General features: G+C 39.6%; 1 protein-coding gene and 1 long non-coding RNA gene across 2 annotated transcripts in view; both read left to right on the top strand.

Annotated features, from left to right (window-relative positions):
* Window positions 1-25832, top strand: part of LOC138176827 (uncharacterized) — a 231994-nt gene that overhangs the window by 109339 nt on the left and 96823 nt on the right. The window lies entirely within an intron of this gene.
* Window positions 12274-12588, top strand: LOC138176819 (small ribosomal subunit protein eS28-like). Its single transcript, XM_069107719.1, has one exon. The coding sequence runs from the start codon at window positions 12302-12304 to the stop codon at window positions 12509-12511; it is 210 nt and encodes a 69-aa protein (XP_068963820.1). The 5' UTR covers window positions 12274-12301; the 3' UTR covers window positions 12512-12588.

The following is a 25832-nucleotide window of genomic DNA, read 5'->3' as shown; positions in this document are numbered from 1 at the left end:
AGATGGCTTCCAACTATGTGATAGGCCAACAGAGAATGAGCAAACATCCTCCAGCCCTCCAGTTTCCTGAAAGCAGTCCTCTAGCAGTTTCCATGTGGATGACGCCATCTTAGGTGGTGTAGACATATGACAAACTCTAGTTATATCAACAAAGTCAGATTTTTCTACAGAACTGGTACTTTACTCCCTTTCATAGACCTTGTATATTGATCCCTTCACAGTTGTGTTGAGCATTAGACTTTGTTTTGGCAGGCCTTGGTTCAAATCAGAGCCTTGCTGCTTTGGTCACTGTTGATCTTAAGCAAATCACCTGTAGTCCCTTGGAACTCTAGGTCCTCTGTCTTGATTTGTTTTCCTTCACTGTCTCTCACACACACTGTGTTTTACATAAGTTGTTCCCTTTATTTAAGTCCCATTATTCTGCCTAGTCCTCTAGAACACCACAGTCTCTTATTGCTGCCACTCTGCTCCCACCCTCATTTTTCTGTACCAGTATTCCCCAGAATCTGCTTGAATATTGTTTGGGGAAACCTGAATTTATAGCTTTTTACCAAATGATGCAAATGCAGTAAACAAGGCTAGCCGGCTCCTGCACTACATGTATGTGTCATATAAGCAGATTCCCCCCAGCACTTCTGAGCAAGCATTCCATTTGTGTCTATGGGGACAGACTTATTTATGTGAGCACTTACATGGCAGTATTTTCCTGCAACCCACAGCATTGGCCTGATTGTTTTAGGTCTAGGGAAGGTACTTAGAAGAAAGGTCTGACTCTCCCTTGCCCTTCCCCTTTTGGGGGTTCTAGAGAAGACTTTTTCATTATTTTTTAAAATACAACGTATTTCTGAAAACAACTGAAGCAAAAACCAGTTGACAGTTATAGCCAACTTATCAATTATTTGCCTGTGAATGATGTTTACTGTTTGGCTCAGTCCCATGGAACACTGAAGTTGCTTCACTTAAAAGCTGCATTAACAGTGGCAGCCCATGGCATGGTGTAAAGTCTTTATCACTGGATTAGCACCGTGCATTATGCACTGGAAATAAATATGAACATCCAAAGTGATTTTCCACTTAGCTCATGGAAGGTACTGGGTGAGCAGAAGCATAAATGAATATTTTTGTTGCCTCTGCTGCTGTATAATAGAGAGCGCCTCCCCATACAGGCATCAACTGTAAGTTGATCAGACAGGCCAAGATTATTAGCCTGCTAATCAAGCACGCATGGGACCTGTTGGACCTGGGATCTCTGTATGGAATAATGTATAAAGGGGTGGGAGAGACTCAAATCTTAACTGGATTCACAGGGAAAGGATTTTTCTTTTCTCTTAACTTAAGGTGACCTTCTAAGGATTCCAGCCTCTTAAATACCTTTTACCATTTTTTTCCTCCATCTAGGCAAATCTTAGAAGGTTGGCAAGGAGAAGAGGGAAAGAATTATTTTTTTCTGATTTTTAGAATGTAAATAGCCTCACAATTGTACTGTTGTAACCACGAGTGGATTTGGGGTAGGGAGGAGAGGTGGCAGGAGCCTCTGAACCTGTAGTATTATGTCATGGTGAGCTCCCAGTGTGGAAATTCTATCCACGTATGTAGATTAGAAACTCATATGTAGCTTGTAGTTTTAGAGAGATACCTGGGAGCCTTGAGAAGTAAGTTGCTTTAGTTATGGGCATGCAACTAGTATGTATCAAAACAGGACTTGAGCCCAGGTCTTCCTGACTGCAGGACTAATCCTCTATGCATCCTGTCACATGACTTCTCTTTCAATTAATAAATTAGACTAACAAGACCTCACAGTTACTGAGTATGTTCTTGTTTCAAAACACCTTCCTTATAACCCTTTGGTGATGTCCATAGTCCAAGGTATTAGTAGAGTTTGACAGATGAATTAGCTGAGGCTCAGAGAGGTTGAGTATAGAATCACAGATCTAGTGCTACAGGGCTTCTGCAAACCTCTCATTTATACAGTTGAGGAAACTGAGACCCAGACAGTGAACTGACTTACCCAGGATCGCACAAAATGGAGATATAAGCTGAAGTCTCTCCAGACTCCAAATCTGGTGTTCTTTCCAGTGCAGTAATTCTTAAGGATAAGCTAATTTTGCTTACAAGAGATTTGGTACTATTTACCTACACTATAATAACCTAAGAACAGAGTCTGAACAAAATTGGCACACTTTGGATCAACAAATTACTAGCACAATCAGGCTGCTAATAAGCCATATGAAATTTACCTTTAAAAAAAAAGTAAGACTAGGAGATTAATGAATGAAAACTGAGGAATGCCAGGTTGTGTCTCAAGATATTGTGAATTCCCTTTGAGTTACAGCCACTTGCATGTCTATTTATTTCTCTTTTGCTTTTTACAAATCATCTCTCTTAAAAATATACCAGTGGCCTCCTATAAAAGCTTTTTTCCCAGAGAAGTTTTCTCAATATTTTACTTCTGGCACCCTTAGAGTTAATGGACTTCTTTGAGTTTAATGCTATTATGCTTGGCCTGATCATCTGATGATGATCTGAGCACTGCATCAACACCTTTCATATTTTATGGAAAGCAAGTCGCCAACAGCGATTTAATCAAATTGATACATTTTTTCATTACTCTGAGACAATATGCAGGCCGCAGACAACACCGTTTGTTCATGAATTTCCAAATAAAAGGAAAGAAAAAGTTTGGTGCTATCTTTTCCCATTACCTGACACTGACATTGAATTCAGCAAGTATTCATTAAAGGCCTTCTCAGCATATGATGCAATTTTTTAAGGTTCCTTTTCCTCATTTTTAGTCCAGTGCCCGAAGGTGTTTTAAAAGGGGGAACAATTTATAGTTCTGTTTTCTCCCACTATTGCTGAGATTCCCATTCAGTAGAGCTCTTCAAATGATAGCTGGATGAATACTTATTCAGAAGATAGAGGAGATTGCTGCTTTGCTACTGGTTAGACTCAATATCAAATAAGTGTTTATTAAGCTCCTACTATGTGCTAGGTACCAGGGATAAAAACAAAAATGAAAATAGTTCCTGCCCTTGCAGAGCTTGTGTTCTGTTGGGGTGGGGTGGGGAGAATGGAAATGTGTACACAGATAAGGAGATACAAAATGTCCTCAAATGGATGTGTGATGTTATGTGGGCATTCCATCCAGCAAAGCAGATCTGCAGTCATGCGTGTCCATCTTGGAGCTCCAGTGATCCTCTCAGAAGCTCCTCTGAAGGGCTCTGCTCAGTGTCCTGGAGGCATTCTGTGATTTCTCTGCCCTTTCAAATGATGGCAGCAGAAGCCACAGGGTGTCCATCCCTTGTTCATTTCCCATGACTAGCCCATCTTCTTTTTGGCTCATGCATGCTAAAGAAGACATCCAGGATTCTGCTTGTCCTTTGCAATTCCCATTTGTAATGTGCTGTAGCCTACTCATACCCACTGCACTTCCCTTTTGGATTGTCTGATCTTTCCTCTCTCTACAGTCGGCATGCTCATATTCCTAAAGCTTCAGCCTGACAATGTCCAGGAAAATGCAACCTCCTTGAAGGCAAGAACTATTTTCATTTTTTCTTCTATCTACCCAGCCCTTATCACAGTTTCCTAGCGTTTAGTAGGTGCTTAATAGATGCTTGTGGAATTGAATGTCACACCCCTGTTCAAGACACTTCAGTGGTTCTCTATTACCCACAGGATAAAACACAGACTCTTATATTTGGCATTTAAAGCTCTTCATAGTCTGATTTCCAGACAGATTCTATATTAGTCACCTTAATGTGCTGTGAAAACTGATTTACTTTCTTTTGTGCATATGCAGCATTCTGTCTTCTGCCACCCTACTTTTGCTTACAATGTCTCCAGTACCTGGAATACTCTTTTTCCTTAACTCTGCCTCTTAAACTTCCTAGCACCACTCAGGGGTCAGCTTGAGTGCCAGCCTCCACATGGCTTCTATTAATCTTTGTCCTCCAGCAACTTGCTTGTGCTTCCCATGCCCCACGTTACTCTTGTATTGACTTTTCTGCATATATTGCTTACCTCTAGTTGAATACAACCTCCTCAAGGGCAGGGACCGTTTTGTTTTTTCTTTGTGTGGTTGGGGCCTGCACACAACCTGCTTTTTGCCAGTCCACATGAAGGAGGATGAGCAACTGGCTTGTGGAAAGGCACAAGTACAGGTAGTAGAAAGGCCCTGCTATCGAATTCATGCTCAGGTATTCATCTGGTTAGTGCCTTCTCACTTGCAGCTCATCAGTCAATCAAAATGCTCCTCTCCTTTGCATGGTGAAGGATCTGGAAAGAATCACTACCTTTATGTGTTACAAATAGGGCAGCAGGACACTTCCATTACACATCATTAGCTTTTCCATGACCTCTGTCATGTGAGATGGTAACAGGCAGAAGATGCTGGCCTTGGTCTGAGAATGGTGCTCCCATTGACAAGGCCTGTGTTATATGTGTATACCCTGCATCTAGCACTCAGTGCCTGGCATGTAACAGGTCCCAGTAAATACTTGTTGAAATGAATCAAAGGCCTGTCAAATTCAAGAAGGCAAATTGCCTGCCCTGCGTGTGTGGTTGGGTAACCAAGGTATCTGGAGCTTACTGAGAAGGCCATGATGTAGTTGTAAAATGTCTCATGAGACCCTTTACCTGGTCATCCCTTTGGGGTAACATCAACAGTTGTGGTACATAATTGTAGTGATACTTCTTTTACCTACACATGAAGCATGGCATGTTGAGGAAAGTTCTTTCCTGGGACTCCAGAGACCTGCATTTTGGTTTTGGCTGTATTATTGACTTGTATCTCCTGGCACAAATTGCTTTCCTGCTCTGGACTTCAGTTTTCCCCATTTGTGAAATGAGTAGGGCAGACTGCACAATTTATAAGGTCCCTTTCAGTTCTTTCTGTGACCTAGGTTTTCCTGGAATTCTGAGAAAAGGAGAGCAGGGAAATCTGTGATCTTTCTTGATTTATGGAAACAAACACTCCCATATGACATGTATCTAGAGTCTCTGCGGGGGGAAAATACAATTTTCCTGCTTGATTTCTGTTTAGCATCAGAGGGCTATCAAACACACCTTTTGAACCAACTCTTTGGTCCAGAACTCCCCTACTGCCTTACTGGTTTCTACATCAGTAAGGTGAGCATTCAGATGGAAAATTCTTGTGCTTAGAACCAAAGAATCCCAAATATAGGCAACTATATCCTACTAGAGTGATCATTCTGATGATTAGGCTTTAATTCCTCTTATTTCATGAGTTGATATGCTTTCTCTTTATGCACACAACTTTTAGCATAATGTTCAGCACATATTAAGTGCTTAGGAAATGCTAATTCATTCCTTGTCAATGGACAAGTTTTGATTTGCCTCAGTTTGAGCCATCTAACATTACCATTTCTGTCCCATTTGTAGTGCTAACATAATAGAGACAAGGACGTCATTAAGTAGTTCAAAGATATTGATACTGTAATGGTGCTGGAAAGATGTCTGAATACAGATAGTTGATTCAGGATGCTACGGTGCAATCCATCAGTCAATAAGCATTTATTAAGCACCTAGTGGGTTCCATACCCTGGATTCATTTCTGGGGACAAACAGGAGAAAACTGAAACAATTCCTGTCTTCAAGGAGCTTACATTCTACTTGGGGAATAAAATATGTTCACAGGTAAAGAAAGGATATATATACAAAAAATATCCAAATTGATTTTGGAATGGGGGAAAGAAGAAAGGCCTTCTATAGTATATGAAACTGGAGCTGAGCCTTGAAGGAAATGAGAGATAGAATGAGAAGATGGAGGTGAGGAAGGAGAAATTCCAGATGTGGGGAAGAGAATTTTCCTGTTGTGATAGCCTTGCCTCACAACTAGAAAGACCTCTGTAAGTGTCATTATGTCTGGAGTTGCCCCAGAATGTTTTTCCCTGTGTTCATGTGTGTTTGGACATCAATGTTCATACCTGCAACAAGTATAATCATGCATAAAAATCAGTGAAATAATGTCTCTAAAGGATTTGGAGACGTTGATGTGCTATGTAAATGTGAGTGATGATGATGGTAACAACGTGACTTGTCTTCCATCTCAGCTATGCCTTGGCTACATAGTCATTGGGAAGCCTCATCTTCAGTCAGCCTTGGTACTTATACCTCATCATTTTCCCTTCCCTCTTGGATTGGACAGCAGAACTATGAATTCAAAAGCCTCTGCTTAAGGGGGGAGCCAGGACAGGCTTTTCTTATTCCCCACCTGACCACATTACTTTGGGACTTCTCTGACCTTCACCATGTCCTATGTTGGCTACCTTCACCCTCCCTCCTCTTCTCCCCCTTCTTCAGCTTCCATTTGTGTGTTGTCTTTCCCCATTAGATTGTAAGCTCCTTGAGGGCAGACCATCTTTTTTTTTTGTATTTGTGCCCCAGTGCTTAGCACAATGCCTCACGCACAGTGGGTGCTAAATAAATGTTTATTGAGTATCGATTATAAGTGGACTGTCAGCCATTCAAATACCAAGCAGAAAAAAAAATCAGCACACCTTCCTTATCTCATGATACTTTTACCTACCAGAACTTGTATATGTTGGCTTTAATACATCATGAATATGGACTTTTGTTCTCTTTGGGAATTCAGGCCAAAGTCCCTCCATACCCTAGCAGATCAGTTCATTCCGAAGTGCCCCCCTTCTAGTGATGCAGTGATCCATGCTAAAGCAGAATGCTTCCTAGACAGTACTAGTCCAACATCCGCTCAGACTTGCCACCTTTCCACCTTGGCAAGTAATTTGGGCTGCACTGGAAGTCTTTGGGAATCCACAGTTCTTATCACACCCTACTACTGCAGCATTGCAGGACTTCGATGGAAGCACGGACATACCCCACTTCAAAGCATTCAAAAGGAACAGAATTTCATGGGGCAAAAATGTCAGTATGGTAGTTTAGAGATATTTTCTCATCTGAGAAATTATTATTCCTTATCTTTCCTCTTTTTTATTTCCTAGATTCTTCTTATTCCTATTTCTCTAATGGACACTCTCATGTCCAGTGAGGCCAAGCCCATGGTCCCACAGTTAGTAAGGGAGAAGGTGGGATCCCACGCCAGAGCTCTCTTGACTCTGTGCCCAGCTTTCTTGTACCATGTTGCACTATCAGAAGAACGACACATTTGCAAAAGCCATCAAATACCACCAACTGCTAGGGAAACCAAGTTTCACTCTTAACCTAGCCAGCTCTTTTTGAAGGCCAAAGGAAGCTCCATGAGCTTTTGTCCATCGTTTTGAATCTCCTGAGGTCCTTCTATATAGACAAGTGCCAGAGCAACCCATGACTGGAAGTTGTTTTTCATATTGTTTTTTTTTCTGGAAAGCTGCGTTAGTGAAATGTTAACTGATAAAATCTATTGCCATTTTAGTGTCTTCAGTAAGTTATATCGAGTATGGTGTAACAGGTAAATAATTTGCTAAAATGTTGACTGAAACAGGAGTTTCCACCTGGTTCAAGGCCACCTAGAAGGTACTGGAATAACAGAGAGAATCTAGCTATAAAGAAATGGACAAGCACATTTGGCCCTTCATCTTTTAGCTTTCTCAGTTAACTTCAAGTCCTCTTTGGTGCCAGCAGCTGACCTCGGTGCCAGACTATAAGCTTCATTTGCATATGGACCCCATAGCTTGAGAATCTTATTGACCGTTCTATATTTTTTCAAGGGACATCATGAAAGTGAGCTGTCGGGAAGACCTGGATTGAAGGCCTGTTTCAGACACATGCTAAATGAGCGACTATGGGAAAGTCATTGAATCTTTTAGTGCCTCCAGGTACTTCTCTAAGATTATACATTAGTCAGGAAATGAGCATTTTTAAACACCTACTATGTGTCAGACACTGTGCCACTCAGTCTAATGGCAAAGACAACATGTAAACAACTTTGTATAAATTGAGCTATAGGAAGCATAACTTGGAAATGGTCAGCAGAGGGAGGATCCCAGGGGTAACAGAGGAATTGATCAACATGATTAGTGAAAGGAGGCTCCACAGCAGGTGTTTCCCACAGGAAGAAAATTGGAATTTTTAAAAAATTAACTGTTTGTGTAAAAATCCTTTTTGCTAGTGTTTCTTGCCTCCCTGTCCCCTTTTGTCCATCATTGTTGCTCTTCTAATATGATCGGTTTTGTGAGAAAGAAGACTGTTTAAAATGTCCTCCCCCTCATACTCCCTAACCCCAGATCTTTCCTACCTGTATTTCAAAACCTGTCTCAAATGCTCCCTCTTTCATGAAATCAGCCTAGATCACCCCAGTCAGAAGCAAGACTCCTTCCTCTGAGTTCATCTAGTATCCCTCTTGGGAGACTTATCAGACCCTTTCTAACAGTTGATCAGAAGGTGTAGGATCATACATATAGATGTAGAATGAACCAGAGAAATCATGTGTTTCAACCCTCTCATTTTATAGTTAAGGAAACTAAAGCCCAGAGTGGTCTAGTGACTTGTCCAAGATTACATGGATAGTAAGTAGCAGAGGTGGGCTTTTTACTCATTCCCTCTACCTCCAAATCCAGCATTCTTCCCTTCACTACACTTGTACATATGTTTTATTTCCCCACTAGACCATACTTCCTTGGGGTCATGTCCTTGTTTCATGCTTTTGTAATGTAAGTCTCCCCATCTTCTCTTTAATGGGAACTTTTGTCGTCAGCCTGTTGTCTTATTAGAGAAATGAAAGACAACCCACATATATAAAAAAAGAAAGTTAATGAAAGAGCCTGCATGAAAGTGCTTGTAGCTTTGGGGAACAAAAGTGTTATGGTCTACTAGTACCAAAAATTACAATTGCAGAATGGGAAACGTTGAACCTAATACCAATAGCACATTGCCATTTTTGGTACCTTCACTGCTGTTAGCTCACTTAACACTCATGATAGCGTTAATAGGTGTCACCTATGAAACACTTTGTTTACCAGGTGCTTCCCTTTCCACATTTTGAGAAGACAGGTAGGCCTTGTCCTTAACTGACAGATGAAGGGCTTGAAGCAATCACTGGTGGTTCCTTAATGGCTGAGCAAGAACATCCTGCTCTGCTATTATCTCCATTCACAGGAGGATACTTGGCTAGTGTGCTCCCTGACTTGGGGTCAGAGAATTAGGACCAAGGTGCTTTTTTTAGTTATGGTCAGAGTGCCTTCAGAAAGTCAAAATTGCAACTTTTTATTCCTTGCCTTTCCCACTGTTTTTGTACTCTTCTGTGGTAACTTTACTGTCAAGTGTATGTTCTTTTATTTTATTCCACAAATCTCTGTTCAGCTCCCATTGGGTTTACACTCTTATTTACCTCCCAATATAAGTAAATGTACTGAAGTAGGATAATATTTGGGTCTAAAGTTAGTTTATGTAAAAGATCTGAGGAGAAAGTTTTGTGAAGAGTGGCAGGGTTGAGGAAGCAGTTGATTATCTGGGAAGAAATGGGAAAGATGTCTGTTTTATAAGCCCTACCATGTCTTCTACATTACTGAGAAACAGTGCCTTTAAGACCTCCCAGGGTGGAGTTCGTACATTATTTTGCTGCTGTGCAGTGAAAGCTGGCGTTTCCCAGAGCTATGACCAGTTGGTCTAGAAGCTTTCTGGGGGTGACTGATACATACCCCTGTCTCTGTGGTTCATTTACCAGTTGGGATGAATGTCCTCCGGAGGTTCCATGTAGAGGTGGTGGATATTTAGGAATGGGTGCCAAGATTACTGAATTTCCAATTCTTTGGCTAGCTATTCTGTTTCATTAAGTGTTTTTGTTTTTAATTTATGTCCATCCGATTTGATCTGGTAAAAGAAGCATTCATTTGTGGGGGCTCCTGAGCTATGGACTTTAATTGACAATTACTCCAATAGTACCATGAACCCGAGGGTAACTGAGAAGGGAGCTTCACTCAAACCTCTCAAAGCAGCATCTCTGCGGGTCACAGACTGTTTCCCCTGATTAAGATTCTATTTCTATGTCTCTTTCTCATAGAGAGTTTAACTAGAGGTGCTGATGCTAGGTTTTGAGACTCAAAATCACTGCAGATTAGAGTCTCCCCTCACAAGGGATGTCAGGAAATATATTTGCAGTGCTAAAAGTGTGCTTGAAAGAAAATGCCAGTGAGGTTTGCAGACTTTACGTTAGTCTCTAATGCATACTGACTTTTTCTAAAATGTAGGTATGGTATGACCATACCATGCCCCAGCTGAGTAAGTTCCACTGGTTCCCTATCACCTCCAGGATCAAATATAAAGTCCTCCTTGAGGCATTTATAGCTCTGGATCCCTTTCTTCCATTCCAGGCTTCTTATGTATTACTCCCTTCTACATACTCAGTGATCTATTTCTTTTTTTGTTTTTTCGTTTTTTTGCTTTTTGGAGGGGGGAGGGCAGGGCAGTTGGGGTAAAGTGACTTGCCCAAGGTCACATGGCTAGTAAGTGTTAAGTGTCTGAGGCTGGACTTGAACTCAGGTCCTCCTGATTCCAGGGCTGGTGCCCTATTCACTGTGCCATCTAGCCACCTCTCAGTGATCTATTTCTACTGGCCATTCCTCTACCAGGAGACTCCATCTCTCACCACTGAGCCTTTGCCTTGGCTGTCCCCCATGTCTCATATTCTCTCTTCTCATTTTACTTCTTCCTTTAAGACTCACCTCAAAGCCTGTCTTCTACAGGAGGCCTTTCTCAGTCTCCCTTGTTAATGATACCTTACCTTTACATATGGCCTCCTATCTACTCACTTTATCTCCTGTATGTTTCTAACTATTTACATATCTCCACCATTGGAATAAATGCTCCTTAAGGACAGATTAATTTGTGCTTTTCTTTGCATATTAGTAAGCATTTGATAAATACCATTTGGCTGACTAACTATATGACCCTGGACAAGGCACTTAATCTCTCAGTGCAGGTGACTCTCTAAGAGTATAAACTGCAGAGAAGGTACAGACCTTTATTGGTACAGGGAATTTCCTCCCCTCAGGAATTGTCTAGACTAATGAAATCAGAGGTCCAGTCCATAAATATATGAATGTATGGATAATGTTGTATATAATGGGCAATATATGCTTAACTGGGTAATATAGATATATGCATATATGTGCATATATGTTTGTATGTATGCCTGTATTGCAGTCATTTCAGTCATGTTCAGCTCTCATTGACCACATTTTGTGGTTTTCTTGGTACAGATGCTAGGGTAGTTTACCATTTCCTTTTCCCACTTGTTTTTCAGATAAAGAAACTGAGGCAACTAGGTTTAAGTGACTCTTAAGTCACACAGCTAGCAAGTATCTGAGGTTAGATTTGAACTCATGAAGTTGTCTTCCTGATGCCAAGCCCAGTGCACTATCCACTGAGATACATAACTGCCCACATGTGTATATATAAACATATGTATGTACATTCATATGTATTATACATACACATATGTATATATTCAACAAGGTATACATACTAGTAATAAAACTCTTCTATGTCTCCTTTTCAATTATGTTGAGATACTTGAAAAAATGTTTTATTGATTTTTTTGTTGTCAATCTCTTCTGTCTGTTGATTGTTAAATTCACAGTAAAACCAGAAAATTTTTCAAAAACTAAAAGTAATTTCAGTTGAGGGGGAAACCAAGCAAAGAGTTGGTTTTATCTTAGGGGCAGTAAGAGGGCTTCTGAAGTGTTTTTTTAATGGTATTTTATTGTTCCCCAGTTACATGTAAAGGCAAATTTTGGCTTTTTTTTTTAAATTTTGAGTTCCAAATTTTCTCTAGCCCTCCTTCGTCTCCCTCTCCCTGAGACAGTAAGCAGTTAGTTATGGGTTATACGTGTTCATTCTTTCAAAACATATTACTGCATTAATCATGTTGTGAAAGAAGATGCAGATCCCTAAAGGGGGGAAAACTTGAAAAAATATAGAAAGTGAAAAATATATACGTCGATCTGCATTCAAACAGCATCAGCTCTTTCTCTGGAGGTGGATAGCATTTTTCATCATGAGTCCTTTGCAGTTGCTATGTCTTTCACAGTTGGTCATTGTACAGTATTGCTGTTATTGTATGCAGTGTTCTCCTGATTCTGCTCATTTCACTTTGCACTAACTCATATTAGTCATTCCAGTTTTTTTTTCTGAAATTTGCCTGCTTATCATTTCTTATAGCACAGTAATATTCCATTACATTCATATACCACAACTTTTTCAGTCATTCCCTAAGCCATCCTTTCGATTTCCAATTCTTATCACCACTAAAATAGTGGCTATCAATATTTTTTAACAAATAGGTCCTTCCGATCTCATCTCTCTCCCTTCTGTTGTCGCCGCCATCATGGACACTGGCCACGTGCAGCCCATCAAGCTGGCTTGGGTTACCAAGGTACTGGGCAGGACTGGTTCTCAGGGCCAGTGCACCCAGGTGCGCTTGGAGTTCATGGACAACATGAGCCAATCCATCATTCTCAACATGAAGGGCCCCGTGCGGGAGGGGGACATGCTCACCCTGCGGGAAGTGGAACATGAGGCCCAGAGGGTGTGGTGAGACTGACTGGTGGAGGCCCCTGGGCTGCTGGTTGTGGAAGGATTGCTAAGGGATGTGTAAAATAAAGAGTTTTGTCTAAAAAAAAAACCAAATAGGTCCTTCCTCCATTTTTTTTTATCTCTTTGGGATACAGATCTAGTAGTATTATTGCTAGTTCAAAGGGTATGCACGGTTTTGTAGCCCTCTAGGCATAGTTCTGAAGCTTCTTAAATAGAGAACTGACATTGCCTAAACTCGTAATTTAGAAACCTTTATTTTGGCTGGCTCAGGAAAGATGGTTTGGGGACAGGAGAGACCAGAGGTAGGGAAATCAATTAGGAAAGCATTGCAGTGATTTAGGTGAGAGAGGTGATGAGAGCCTAAACTACAGTAGCAACCACGCAACACTGTAGAGACAGATGTAAAATGAGACATGTTATGACAAAATTTGACAACTGAGGCATGAGAGAGGGCCAAGAGAGAGAGTCGATAATGGAGACTCCAAGGTTGTGAACATAGATGACTGGGAAAGTTAGGAAGAGAAGTACCTGGAGAGCAAAGTGCATCAACTCTCCAATATTGCCAAGAGGTCATGGAAAAAAATAGTGAATTAAGTCCATTAGTTTTAGTGGGTAAGAAGTCACTGATAACTTTGGAAAGAACAGTTTCAGTGTAATGATGAAGTCAGAAACCAAAGGTTTGGAAGAGAGAAAGGAGAGGAGCTCAATCTAGATGGCCTTCTTGAGCAGTTTTGGCTGGGAAAGGGAGAAAAGAGAAGGGGATGATATGTGTCAGGAATGGTAAAATCTAGCATGAGGTTTTGAAACTGGAGCTCATTCCTTGGAGCCCAAGAAACTTATCCAGAGATGGTTCTGCTCCCTTTTCAGTAGGAATAGGTTAAAGTACGAAACTTTAAAAAGTAGATTAAGGAATAGTCAGGGTGTTTTTAAGGTGCTTCACTGAGCAGGTAAGAACCAGGAAAATGCAAATTAATTTGTTTACATCATTAACTGCTACCTTAGGAGTTAGTGGATTCAACCTTATTGGAAGTCCTTAAATAGTGACTGGATGACTACCACCACCACCACCATTGTCATAATCATCAGGATGTTTTTTTTTTCTTTGCTTTGCTTTGCTTTTTGGAGGGCAGTTGAGGTTAAGTGACTTGCCCAAGGTCACGTAGCTAGTTTTTGTGTTAAGTGTCCGAGGCCGGATTTGAACTCAGGGTCCTCCTGACTCCAGGGCCAGTGCTCTATTCACTGCGCCACCTAGCCGCCCCTAATCATCGGGATGTTATATCACTCTATGGCCTAAAAAATACATTTCAAATCTAGGTGCTCTAACTTCAAATTCACTGAAACCAAATTTCTTATCTTTTTTAAGATTCATAGATTTCAGGTTATAATTTATGATATCAGATGATGAACCACTTTTTGATTCATAAGTCTGTGCGGCTTTGCAGCCCTCTGTGTAAGTGTTACCTGGATGGTCTAATACAGATTTGCTGGGGCCACTTGATATTGGTAGCCAACTATATTGCTATGGCTCCCAAGAGGGGTAAGGGGCTCTCCAGGTTGTATATCCTAATCTTCCTTTATTGATCAAATTTAAATAGAACTTAGCTATGGAGGGAGACTAATTAGCAATTTGACACAGTATTCACTCTTTTGAGGAAAATTTTAATTTTGTTGGTCAAGCATGGCTTAGGAATATCTACTTTTTTCCCCAATTGATTAAATTTCCTGGTCAAATGTGAGGTAGAGTAATGTTTTCCTATTAGATTTATACATAGTTTCAGCTTTAGAGTGAAAAGGTCTAGAAATAGAGAACTGAAATGTTGAAAAGTTAATGGGAAACTTTCTTTATTCCCTGACCTAGGTGTGTTGCATCTAAGGAACTGATAAGTAGGTGGTGACAATATCACAAGGACAATTCTTTTTTTTTTTTTGCCTTTTTTGGAGGGAAGTTGGGGTTAAGTAACTTGCCCAAAGTTACATGGCTAGTTTTTTTTGTGTGTGTGGGTGTTAAGTGTCTGAGGCCGGAACCGAACTCGGGTCCTCCTGACTCTGGAGCCAATGCTTTACTCACTGCACCACCTAGCCGGCCCACAAGGACAATTCTGATATGACCGCATCCGAACTTGAATATTCTAATCAGAAACCACCTCACCAAACCTCTTCATTTTACAAGTGAGGATTTTGAAGTCTTGAAAGGAAGTTGTCTGGGCCAGTGTTGCACAGCCAATAGGTAGAAGCTTGAGGAAGAGGAAAGAGAGTGGTGTTTGGAGGTAGCTGATTCCTGGCTTGCCTCTTGCCACTCAGGAGACTTTGAGCAAGTATACTTGACTCTGGACTTCAGTGTCCTCATTTCTAAAGGAGGGAGTTGCAGCTCTAAATTGATGATCTGCTGGTCTTCTGGCCTCAATTATAATTTGATCATAATTATTCCATTGTAAACCTGTGATCTCCTGAGCCAAGATTTGGCCCTAGGGTCCTCTGACTCACAATCTCCTGCCCTTTACAATCTGCCGTTGATTTTTAGGATGATTTGGCTCTCTCTCTGTTTGCAACACTGTGGCCAAATTATATTAGAGTGAGTAAAAGATTATTAATTATTTCTCCCTACTAATAATCATTTTTAAAAAGTATAAGAGTAAGATCTTTCCCCTTATGACCCTAGAACCAGTTGAAAAAATAAGAAAGTGACAGCCCTTCACCTCCACTTCCTTTGTTGTGCTGTCAGTCACTGCTAATGTGTTGAGATCCACTGTACACAAGACACTGTGCTAGGGCCAGTACAGATACTGAGAGGTGAAGGATGCTTCTTTGGGTCCCTTCTTTCTATTTACAGTCAAATGGGTAAATGCTTACTTTAGTCTTTGTAGCCTCCTGGTGCCTGGCAGTTTTGGGGACGGGGAAGACCAGGCCTGTGATTTCCTTACTTTAGAGAACTTCCCTGTGAGGAAATTCCTCCTATCAATTCAGGTTAGCACATGTTCTGTAATTTGCCTGAGAAGTTAAGGGATGTTGCCAATATCTTTCAAAGGCAAGACTTGAAGCCAACTCTTACTTGCTCTGAGGTCAGCTCTTTATCTAGTATGGCATGCGGCTTCCCATATACATTTGCATGTACATATGAGAGGCAACATGACATACACATACATATACAAACAGAGAGGAGGGAGGGAGAGGAAAGCTAAAATATTAATGAACGAATGAATGACAATTGATTCAGGGGTATCAATAGAATCCAAATTTCTCCTCTAATGCTACTTGACCTTGAGTAAGTCAACCTATGAGAACCTCAGACACCCTCTGAAGATTTCTCTGTTAGGTTATCAGTGAGTTGGTATGTGTGTCAGCGTAAGGAGTTCTCCATGTTGAAGAAAAGTTCTTGCTCCTGGTAGGCAAATGACATCCATCAGTGCTGGTCTATGTCACAGGATCTCGGAATTTCCTTTGAAAAGGACCGCCCTAGCCATCTAATCCAACCGGTACCCAAAGGAATCCTTTACAATAACATCTCACCACATCTTAAAAGTTGTCATTTAGCCCCCACTTGAGGGGAACCACATTTATTTGTGAGGCAGCACCTTCTACTTTTAGAATGCGCTAATCCTTGGACACTGAGCTGAGATTTTCTGCATTGTAACATCTATTGCTCATCATTCTTCCCTTTGGGCCAACTGTGTCATGACTGTTGGGACTCTTGTATGTGAAAACCCTTTGAACTTTTGGAGATATAAAATCCAAAGGTACCATGTGTCAGAGGCTGGGAGTTGGTTATGGAGTTAAGTCAGAGAGCCACTTCTTTCCATCTAGTTATAAAGGGTTTGGGTTTGTGTCTGGAGATGTTATAAAATGAGGACAGGACGTTATTAGCCCATGGCTAATGAGAAAGTCTCATGGTAAATAATGCCATCTTGTGCTGCTGTGAAGTATAAAGGTCTGTGACCCTTGAAAGCATGAACATTTTGCTTCCTTAGAAGTGGTAGATCTTACAAAATGAGATGTGTCCTAGTGTACAGACTTCCTACGGGAGACTGATGTTAGAAATGTTATCTGAGGCCTCAGACCAAAAGATGTGTAATGCCTTCTTTGGAATCATTTATATTTATTTTTCATTATTATCATTTCATTTTGGGCTTACCCTCTGCATCACTAATATCCTACCATTGCAATTTCTTCCTACTGTATCATTTTTGATCTTTTGATATAACCCAATATGGCATTAATGTGAACAAATGGAAAAGATCTGTCACCTAATTATGGCAATCAGAGATGAAAAAGACATATTGGTCATCTTGTCCATCCTGCCTGTTTCCTATAAATACATTTGTTTTAATAAGACTCCTGGGTTTGGCTATGGAACAGAGGAAATGCATTGATTTAGTTTTATACTGAAGGCTTAAATGAAAGCTCAGGCCTCGTGGGACAACACAGAATCCCATTTTAAATTTGTGATCTTAGGCTAATTGGATCCATTATTAGATTCTATATCCTTAGCAGTCACTTGTGCATTCGATCATCCTCTTTCACAGAAAAGCAGAGCATATCAGTTACCAGGTGCTTCCCAATCACCTGAGACCTGTCAGGGGAGGACCTCTAACAGAGGTAGTGGGGATTCAGTTCATTTGGGCACTTTTCTTTGCCCCTTTGCATATAGGTACTACTCTGTACATTAGCCACACTAGGCAGAGTTTCACGCCTTCTTTTAGCCACAGAAAAATTAAATTGTTTTTCTCTTAAATATTCTGACATTAAAGAGTCAGCTGTGGTGCATATTTTTGGAAATAAAGAGGAGACATAGATATAGATAGCTGGATGGATGAATAGAATATTTTTAAAGCATTTGCCATGTGCCAGACATCATGTCAAATGCAGGTGATACTAATGTAAATAAACAAGAGTCTCTCCCCTCAGGGAGCTTACATTCTAAAGGGAAGCCTGAAAGTGGAGATGGGGAGAGAAGGATAAGGTATCTGCTAAAGAAAAGAGAAGTTAAGAGAGTGAGTTGCATATGAGTAATGTGGAACACGGCTGGATTGCCACTGGGGCAAAGTAGTCACTAGGAAGGAAAGCAGAATGTCAGGGAAGAGGTTTCTCCAGCTTGAGAAGACATTTGGGGAAGAGAATTCTAGATAGTGAGTTGAGGCATGAGTGAATTAGTAAATGCCTAAGATTAATAAAATATAAAAAGTAGAATTCATATACACAAGATTGCAAAACCAGATAAATGTTCCTCAAACAGAGTAGCAAGGGAACCGACTCCCAGAATCTGAGCCAACACAAACCTTAGCTGTTGCAAGTCTGACTTGTAGCCGACTCAGGATCACCTCTGGGACATCCTCAGCAAGGGAGTGTCCGGCCTCTCCACGAGGGGAAGCCCCCTAAGATCACAGCATTGTAGACTTAGAGCTAGAAGGGGCTCCTGGAAGCTTAGGGACCTCTAGCCCAACCCCAAGGAAGTGAAGAGGATTGTCCACAGTTGTACAGTTAGTGACTAAGCCAAGATTTGAACGCAGTATCTGATTCCCAATCTAGTGCTTTTTTTCACTAACCATCCTGGGCCCCCCAAATCCATGAATTCTTATTAATGGTTGTATTCAATGTGTTGTCTATGTATCCGTCAACCAATCTGGCCTCTGAGGGAGCCTATTCTATTTCTGGATAACTGTCATTTATAAGAAGTTTTTCCCTCCCTTCATCTAGCCGTCAGTTTACCTTGGTGTTTTCTCCTACTGTTTCCAGGGATGTTCTCTGGGACCAAACCGAATAAGTCCATTCCTTCTTCTACATGACAGTCCTTTTTGTACTTGAAGACAAGTATGATTTCCCTCCCCTGTTCCCCTGAATCTTTTCTGCTCTAGGTTAAATATTCCCAAGTTCACTTTCTTTTCTAGTTTTTTTCACCATGATGCTCACCTCTTTTGGATAGATGCTTTGATGTTTGTTTGCTATGGTCTTCAGTGTGGTATCCAGATCTGAATGCAGTACCCAGGGTTTGACCTGGCCAGGACAGAGTGTTGTGGGTCCATTATCTCCCTTGTTCAGAACACCATGCCAGTGAAGAATAGCATTAGCATTTTGGCTGCCCTGTCACACTGCTAACTCCTGCTGAAATTGAGGTCCACCAAAAGGGGTGTATATCTGTGCCCTGGGAGCTATCGTCTATCAGCCTTTCCATTTAGCCCCTCTATGTGAAAGTGGTTCTTGGAACCCACAAGTTGAACTCACTCTAGCTTTGGATAGCTTTCTGAATCTAGATTCTCATTTTGGTAATCTAGTCCATCAACAAGCATTAACCAAGGACTGGTTATGAACCAGGGACTGTGCTAGGCCCTGGGAACACCAAAACAGAAGTAGAATGGTTCCTGACTTCAAGGAACACATGTGTTCCTTGAGAAAGGTGGCATAGATGACATGTATGTCTGTAAGTATATGAAGAATGAAATACTTGAATACAAGAAGTTTTTGGTAGGGGAAGGCACTAGCAGCTGGATTTGGAATTGGGGGAATCAGGAAGGGCCTCAGGAGATGGTGCTTAAGCTGAGCTTTGGAGGAAACTAGGGATTCTAAAAGGTAGCATTGAAGAGAGGTGGCATTCTAGGCATGGGGCACAGCCCATTCAAAGGGACAGAGTTGGGAGATGGAGGATCATGTGCAAGAAACAGAGGAGGCCAGTGTTGCTGGACTATAGAGTTCAAGAAGAGACTGGAAGTTGGGGTAGCTAGGTGGTACAGTGAATAGAGCACCAGCCCTGGAGTCAGGAGGACCTGAGTTCAAATCTAGCCTCAGACACGTAACACTTACTAGCCTTGTGACCTTGGGCAAGTCACTTAACCCCATTTGCCCTGCTTTCCCCCCTCCAAAAAGCAAAAAACAAAGAGACTGAAAGAATAATATATAATACATGTATAATATAATAAGGCTGGAAGGGTAGGTTGGAGTCATGTTGTCCTAACCCTGTCAACTTTGGAGGAGTTTGTATTTGACCTTTGAAGTAATAAAGGAACCACTGGAATTTATTAAGTCAGAGGAGTGGCATGATCAGATTTGCACGTAAGGAAAATGATTTTGGCAGTGAAAGGGAACTCAATTAGGAGGTTGTTGAAATTGTTTAGTTTAGAGGTGATATGAGTGGAGAGAAGGGGATGAGAAGGCAAGATGTTGTCAATGTAGACCACTCCAAGAGACCCACTCAGACTTGGTAAGACATCGTTTTACACGGTCCTGGTAGAAATACAATCATAGCATGCCCTCTGTAGGCCATAACAACATTGTTTTGTCTTCCATATTTGCTTGGAACCAGTTCCCTCACCCCTGGTTGTATTTTTAGTGACTCTCTTGGCTAATCCTTATGGCTGAGTGCTATGGTAAACTGACCATTTCAAAAACATAAGTTTCATTTAAGAAATGATGAGGAAGAGGGCTGACACAGCTGAGTAAAAGGAGGGACTTGGTTGAGATCTCTCCCAGACCCCTCCAAATACCTGTAAAAACAACTCTAAAACCTGAATTTCTATGTGATAATATGTGTACTAAGGGGCCATTGCAATGAACTCTGACTGCCTGCTTTACCTTTGTTTCCCAAGTTCTTCCTTCTGCTTCCTTGGATGCTTGGAAGTATGGACCCTTCACCAGCAACCCCACAAGGCACAAACACACAAGGGAAAATCCAATTATCTAATGAAATTTATGCAGCTCATTGCACGTTTCAGCTGTTCACTGGAAACTTCTTCTAATTCCCTAGGACACTAAGCTCTCTTTTAAGGAATGTTTCTTGTATATACTTACAACCAACAACAATAGTAATAATGATAATCATCATCATCATCATCATCGCTCACATTTCTATACCACTTGATACCATTTAAAGTGGTATCTTAAGCACCACTTAAAAAGTACTTTCCTCAGAACAGTCCTGGGAGGTAGGGATTGGTATGTTATTCAAAAATCATCTATTAAACACTCACTGTATATATTATCATCCCATTTACCCAAATGAGAACATGAAAACTAAAAGGAAGGAGAAGCGATGTGGTTCATAATTGACAGATTTTTTGGCCAGAACCTTTTCTGCTTCTGCAAGTCATAACCACAGGAAAAGAGTGGATCAAGTACAAATCACCTTCACATCTTAAACTAAGCCCTGGAAGTGACCTCAGAGGCAATTTTGTTCAACCTCAACATTTTCTACGTAAGGGGAGTGAGGCACAAAGAGAAGTATTGACTTGCCCAAGGTCATAGAAGTGGGAAGTGGTAGAAATCTTGATTTGAACCCTGGTCCTCTGACTCTGGGTCCATGCCTCTACCTTGGCTCCATACAGCTGAAACAACTAATGGGTAGGAAACAGATGGGAGAGGTGGTGGAAATGGTCTGGTTGTTTTCTCATTTTTCAATGCACTGTAATCCTGGATAATCCTTCCCATGCTTTTGGAACATAAATTGTTTGGCTGCAGAATTTTGATTCTTCACACATAACAGAGACATGAAGAGAGTAGAAATAGGTTAGGAACTGGCCTCTTAAATAATAAATAAATTGCTTACTTCTTTGTTTGCTAAGCCTTGATGGGTGTGCATGCTGGGTACTGAAGAACAGTGCAAACATTTTCTTAGATGGGGAAATTTCCAGTGTTTCTTTTTTTAAAAAATTGGCAATGTTATGAGTCCAAAACATGATAAAACATCACAGCCAATTCTAAATGCTTTGCATTTTAATATGGTTGAAGTGAAGGCAGTAAGTAATTTCAGAGATTTTCCCTTGAGCTCTGGAGTTCTTTTCATATGTAATTATTCTCTGAGTGCATTAGATAATGCTATGGTTCCCACAGCTGTATACACATCTATAAATCATTAATGAGGCAGTTAACTGAAACAAAACTATAAAAGATTTGCATTACCCGGCAGAACTGGGCCTTAATTGACTTCTAGTTATTTACAATTAATTTTTCCATTTGGAATAATGATTGTAAGTAATTTAGGATTTTTTTATTGCTCAGGAATAAGACATTGTGTATTCATCAGAAGTTTTTATGGAGACTGTCAGTGACAATTAGTGGTCCAGAGGTAATATAATTTTAGCAGAATAAAAGAAAAATAAATAAATGGGGGTGGGGGTGGCCAGGGGAGGAAAGTGTCCCATGTGGAAATAAAAAATATATAATGAAGCAAGAAACTTAAGGAAGATATAATGCAGTTTATCAGATTTTTTATCTTGTATAATTTAAACAAGATCTTTCCTCTTAAATTTTGGTAAGCACAAAGTAAAAAAACAGCAAGATACAGAGAAAACTTTCACTTTTGTTCACAATTAATGTCCAAATGAACCTGCTGACTATATGTAAGATGGAGAACTCAATGAGAATGTGATTGACTTTGCAGTAATTACTTCATCAGATACAAGGGAAATGCTTTGAAATTGATCACATTGTATTTTAGGTGTTTGTGCCAGAAATTGATGCCATGCAGGATGGGCAAGGGGGCCCTTTTTTGTGTGATATAGTAAACTTTGTTGACGGAGGATGTGAACAAGGAGAGGTAAGAAGTGTGGTGACTCAACTTATGAAATTCATATAGAAATGGGGAGAAGAGAGGATAGAGAAGATTTAACATGTTCAAAATATCCAATAGCTTAATTGATAGCTTGATTAACTTAAGGGTTTTTTTTTCCTTTTTTGAACTCTTAATTCAGTCATTCAGGACTATATTAAGAGCAATGATTTGTTTTCCAGCATGAAATACATGTTATCTCTGAGTATATTATGGTACCTAAAACTATTGTACGTGTTACATTGTACATTGAACAAATAGTTCTAAGATAGTTTTGTGAAATTTGTGTTTAGTGTCCTTCACTATGAAGGCTGACTCCTACATTTCTACAACACTTACAAGAAAAGTTGAATATATGATTTCCTTTTTGTACCTTGAAATGATATATGAGTGACTGCCTTTAATTGTGTCAAAAAGTTTCTCTTGCAAATAGAGGACTTTATTTGAATGCCCTTTCAGTGGAAGGGATTAGAGATAAATATGAAAATATGCATAGATTAACTGGAGGCTGTCAGAGATGCAAAAAATTCTGGGTAAGAAAATGAAAATCACAGAATTTCAGAATGGAAGAGGCCTCAGATGTCATCTAATCCAATATATACCTCAGTCAGTCAGTCTGCATTTATAAAGTGTCTAGGCACTAACCTAAGCCTTAATAAGAATTACTTCTTCACAAATGATTGTCCAGTCCTTCTTGCAAGACCTCCATTAAGGAAGAATCCTCTTCTTCCAAAGTAGCTTTTTCCACTTTTGGACACCTCCCATTATTAGCATAACTTTTTCTTTACATAGTTGATTGACTGATTATGTAAAACCTAAATTTGCCTTGTTATAACTTCTACCACTTGCGCCTAATTCAGCCTTTTGGTGCCAAGGAGAATGAGTCTGCTTTCTTGAACAAGTGATAGCTCTTCACATGATAAGAAAAAAATTATAATTCTCTCCCTAACCCCCATCTAAGACTTCTCCAGGTTCAAAATCTCCATTTCCTTCAACCAAGCTGGGTCAAAGGATAGGAACAGTTGTATAGGCCTTTGGTTTAGTTCCAAATTGTTCTCCATAATGATTAGGTCATTTGACAGCTTCACCAATAGTATATTAGTGTCCCAGTTTTTCCACATCCTCTCCAGCATTTGCCTTTTCCTTTTCTGTAGTGTTAGCCCATCTAATAGGAGTGAGGTGATAATCTCAGTTGTTTTAATTTGTATTTCTCTAATCAGCAGTGATTTAGAGCATTTTGTCTTATGACTATTTATTGCTTCAATTTCTTCATCTAAAAGTTGCCTGTTCATATACTTTCGCTATCAACTGGGGAATGACTCTTATTTTTATAAATTTGACCAAATTCCCTATATAATGAGAATTGAGTTTTTTTATCAGAGAAATTCTATAAATCCCTGCCATTTCCTTTTTTCCTGCTAATTTTCGCTGCAATAGTTTTATTTCACAGAAGCTTTTTAATGTCATGTAATCAATTTTCCATTTTACATCTTGTCATGTTCTCTATCTCTTGTTTGGTTATAAATTTTTCCCTTTATTGATGGATCTGACCAGCGCATTTTTCCTAGCTCTGCTAATTTACTTATGCTATCATCCTTTATGTCTAAATCATTTCTCTATTTTGACCTCATCTTGGTATGTGGTGTGACACGTTGGTTTGTGCTTAGTTTCTGCCATACTTCTTTCCAGTTTTCCCAGCAATTTTTATTAAATATCAAGTTCTTACCCCAAAAGCTTAAATCTTTGGGTTTATTAAACACTAGCTAACTGTGGTCATTTACTACTGCAGATTATGAACTAATCTGTCCGTTGATCCAGCACTATATTTCTTAGTGAGTTCCAGATTGTTTTCTTCATCACCATTTTGTAATATAGTTTAAAAATCTGCTTCTCCTAGACCACCTTCCTTCACATTGTTTTCATTGATTCCCTTGATATTCTTGACCTTTTGTTCTTCCAGATAAATTTTATTAATATTTTTCTAGCTCTATAAAATAATTCTTTGGTAGTTTAATCGGTATGACCCTGAATAAGAAAATTAATTTGAGTAGAATTGTCATTTTTATTGTATTGTCTCAGCTTACCCATGAACAATTGATATTTCTCCAGTTGTTTAGGTCTGTCTTTGCTTTGTAATATTTTGAAAGTGTTTTGTAATTGTATTCATATAGTCCTTAGGTTTGTTTTGACAGATTTGGCAAGGATTTTATGTAGTCTACAGTTATGTTAAATGGAATTTCACTTTATATCTCTTCCTGCTGGGTTTTGTTAGTCGTATATAGAAATGCTAAAGATTTAAATGTGTTTACTTTATATCCTGCAACTATGCTAAAGTCATTACTTGTTTCAGCTTGTTTTTAAGTTGATTCTCTAGGGTTCTCTAAGCATACCATCATATCAACTGCAAAGAGTGACAGTTTTGTTTCCTCGTTGCCTATTCTAATTCCTTTGATTCCTTTTTCTTCTCTGACTATTAACATAGCTATCATTTCTGGTACAATGTTGAATAATACTGGTGATAATTAATATCCTTACATCACCCCTGATTTTATTGGGAAAGCTTCAATGTTATCCACATTACATATAGTGCTTGCTCTTGGTTTTAGCCAAAGGTTCCATTTATCCCAAACTTTCTAGTATTTTTAGCATGAATAGGTATTGTATTTTGTTAAAGGTTTTTCTGCATCTATTAATATAATCATATGACTTTGTTGTTTTTATTGATATTGTCATTTATACTTATAGTTTTCCTAATAGTGAACCAGCTCTGAATTCCTGGTATAAACCCCACCTGGTTATAGTGTATGATCTTTGTGACACATGGCTGTAATCTCCTGGCCAGTATTTTAGTTAAAATGTTTGCATCTACATTCACTAGGGAAATTGAGCAATAATTTTCTTTCTCTGTTTTTGATCTATCTGCTTTAGGTATCAAAACCATATTTGTGTCATAAAAGAAATGTGGGAGGGCCCCTTCTGTGCCCTTTTTTCAGATAGTTTACATAGTTTGGGGAATAATTGTTCCTTAAATGTTTGGTAGAATTCATTTGTAAATCCATATGGTCCTGGGGATTTTCGTCTTAGGGAACTCTTTTCTGGCTTGTTTAATTAAATTTTCTAAAACAGGTTAAGTATTCTATTTCCTCTTCTGTTAATTTGAGCAGTTTATTTTTTGTAAATGTTCATCCATTTCACTTGAATTATCAGTCTTACTGTTATATTACTTGGAAAAAATAGTTCCTAATAATTGCTTTTATTTCTTCATCATGGGCATTAACCCTTTTCATTTTTTTTTACTTTGTCCAAGATTTTTTTTTATTTTTTAGTTTACATCATTCATTTCCACAAGGTTTTGAGTTACAAATTTTCTCCCCATTTTTCCCCTACCCACCACCCCAAAACAGCGATCCCACTGAATATCCCCTCCCCCAATCTGATCTCTCCCATGTAGGGCACAGTGGATCTCTATGCTCCAGTGCCTGTATATTTTATTTCCCAGTTACATGTAAAATAACAATAATAATTATATATATATATATATATGTTTAAAACATTTGATTTTAAATCTTTGAATTCTAGATTCTTTCCCTACCTCCCTCGACGCCCACCCTTACTGGGAAGACAAGCAATTCAATATAGGTTGTACATGTGTAGCTAAGTAGAACATTTCCATAGTGGATATATTGTAAAAGACTGACTATTTCTCTCCATCCTATCCCACCCACACTTGTTCTGTTCTCTACTTTGATCCTGTCCCTTTTGAAAGTGGGTGTTTCCAACTTCTCTCCCC

The sequence above is a fragment of the Petaurus breviceps genome, unplaced genomic scaffold (genome assembly GCF_028583685.1).
Source record: "Petaurus breviceps papuanus isolate PSGF00001 unplaced genomic scaffold, PetGlider_PUasm1.0 90205, whole genome shotgun sequence".
Lineage (NCBI taxonomy): Eukaryota > Metazoa > Chordata > Mammalia > Diprotodontia > Petauridae > Petaurus > Petaurus breviceps.
This window is presented reverse-complemented; position numbering and strand designations above follow the sequence as displayed.

Excerpts from the sequence above, each read along its gene's own strand:
- LOC138176819 (XM_069107719.1), top strand. The coding sequence starts at position 12,302 with ATGGACACTGGCCACGTGCAGCCCATCAAGCTGGCTTGGGTTACCAAG.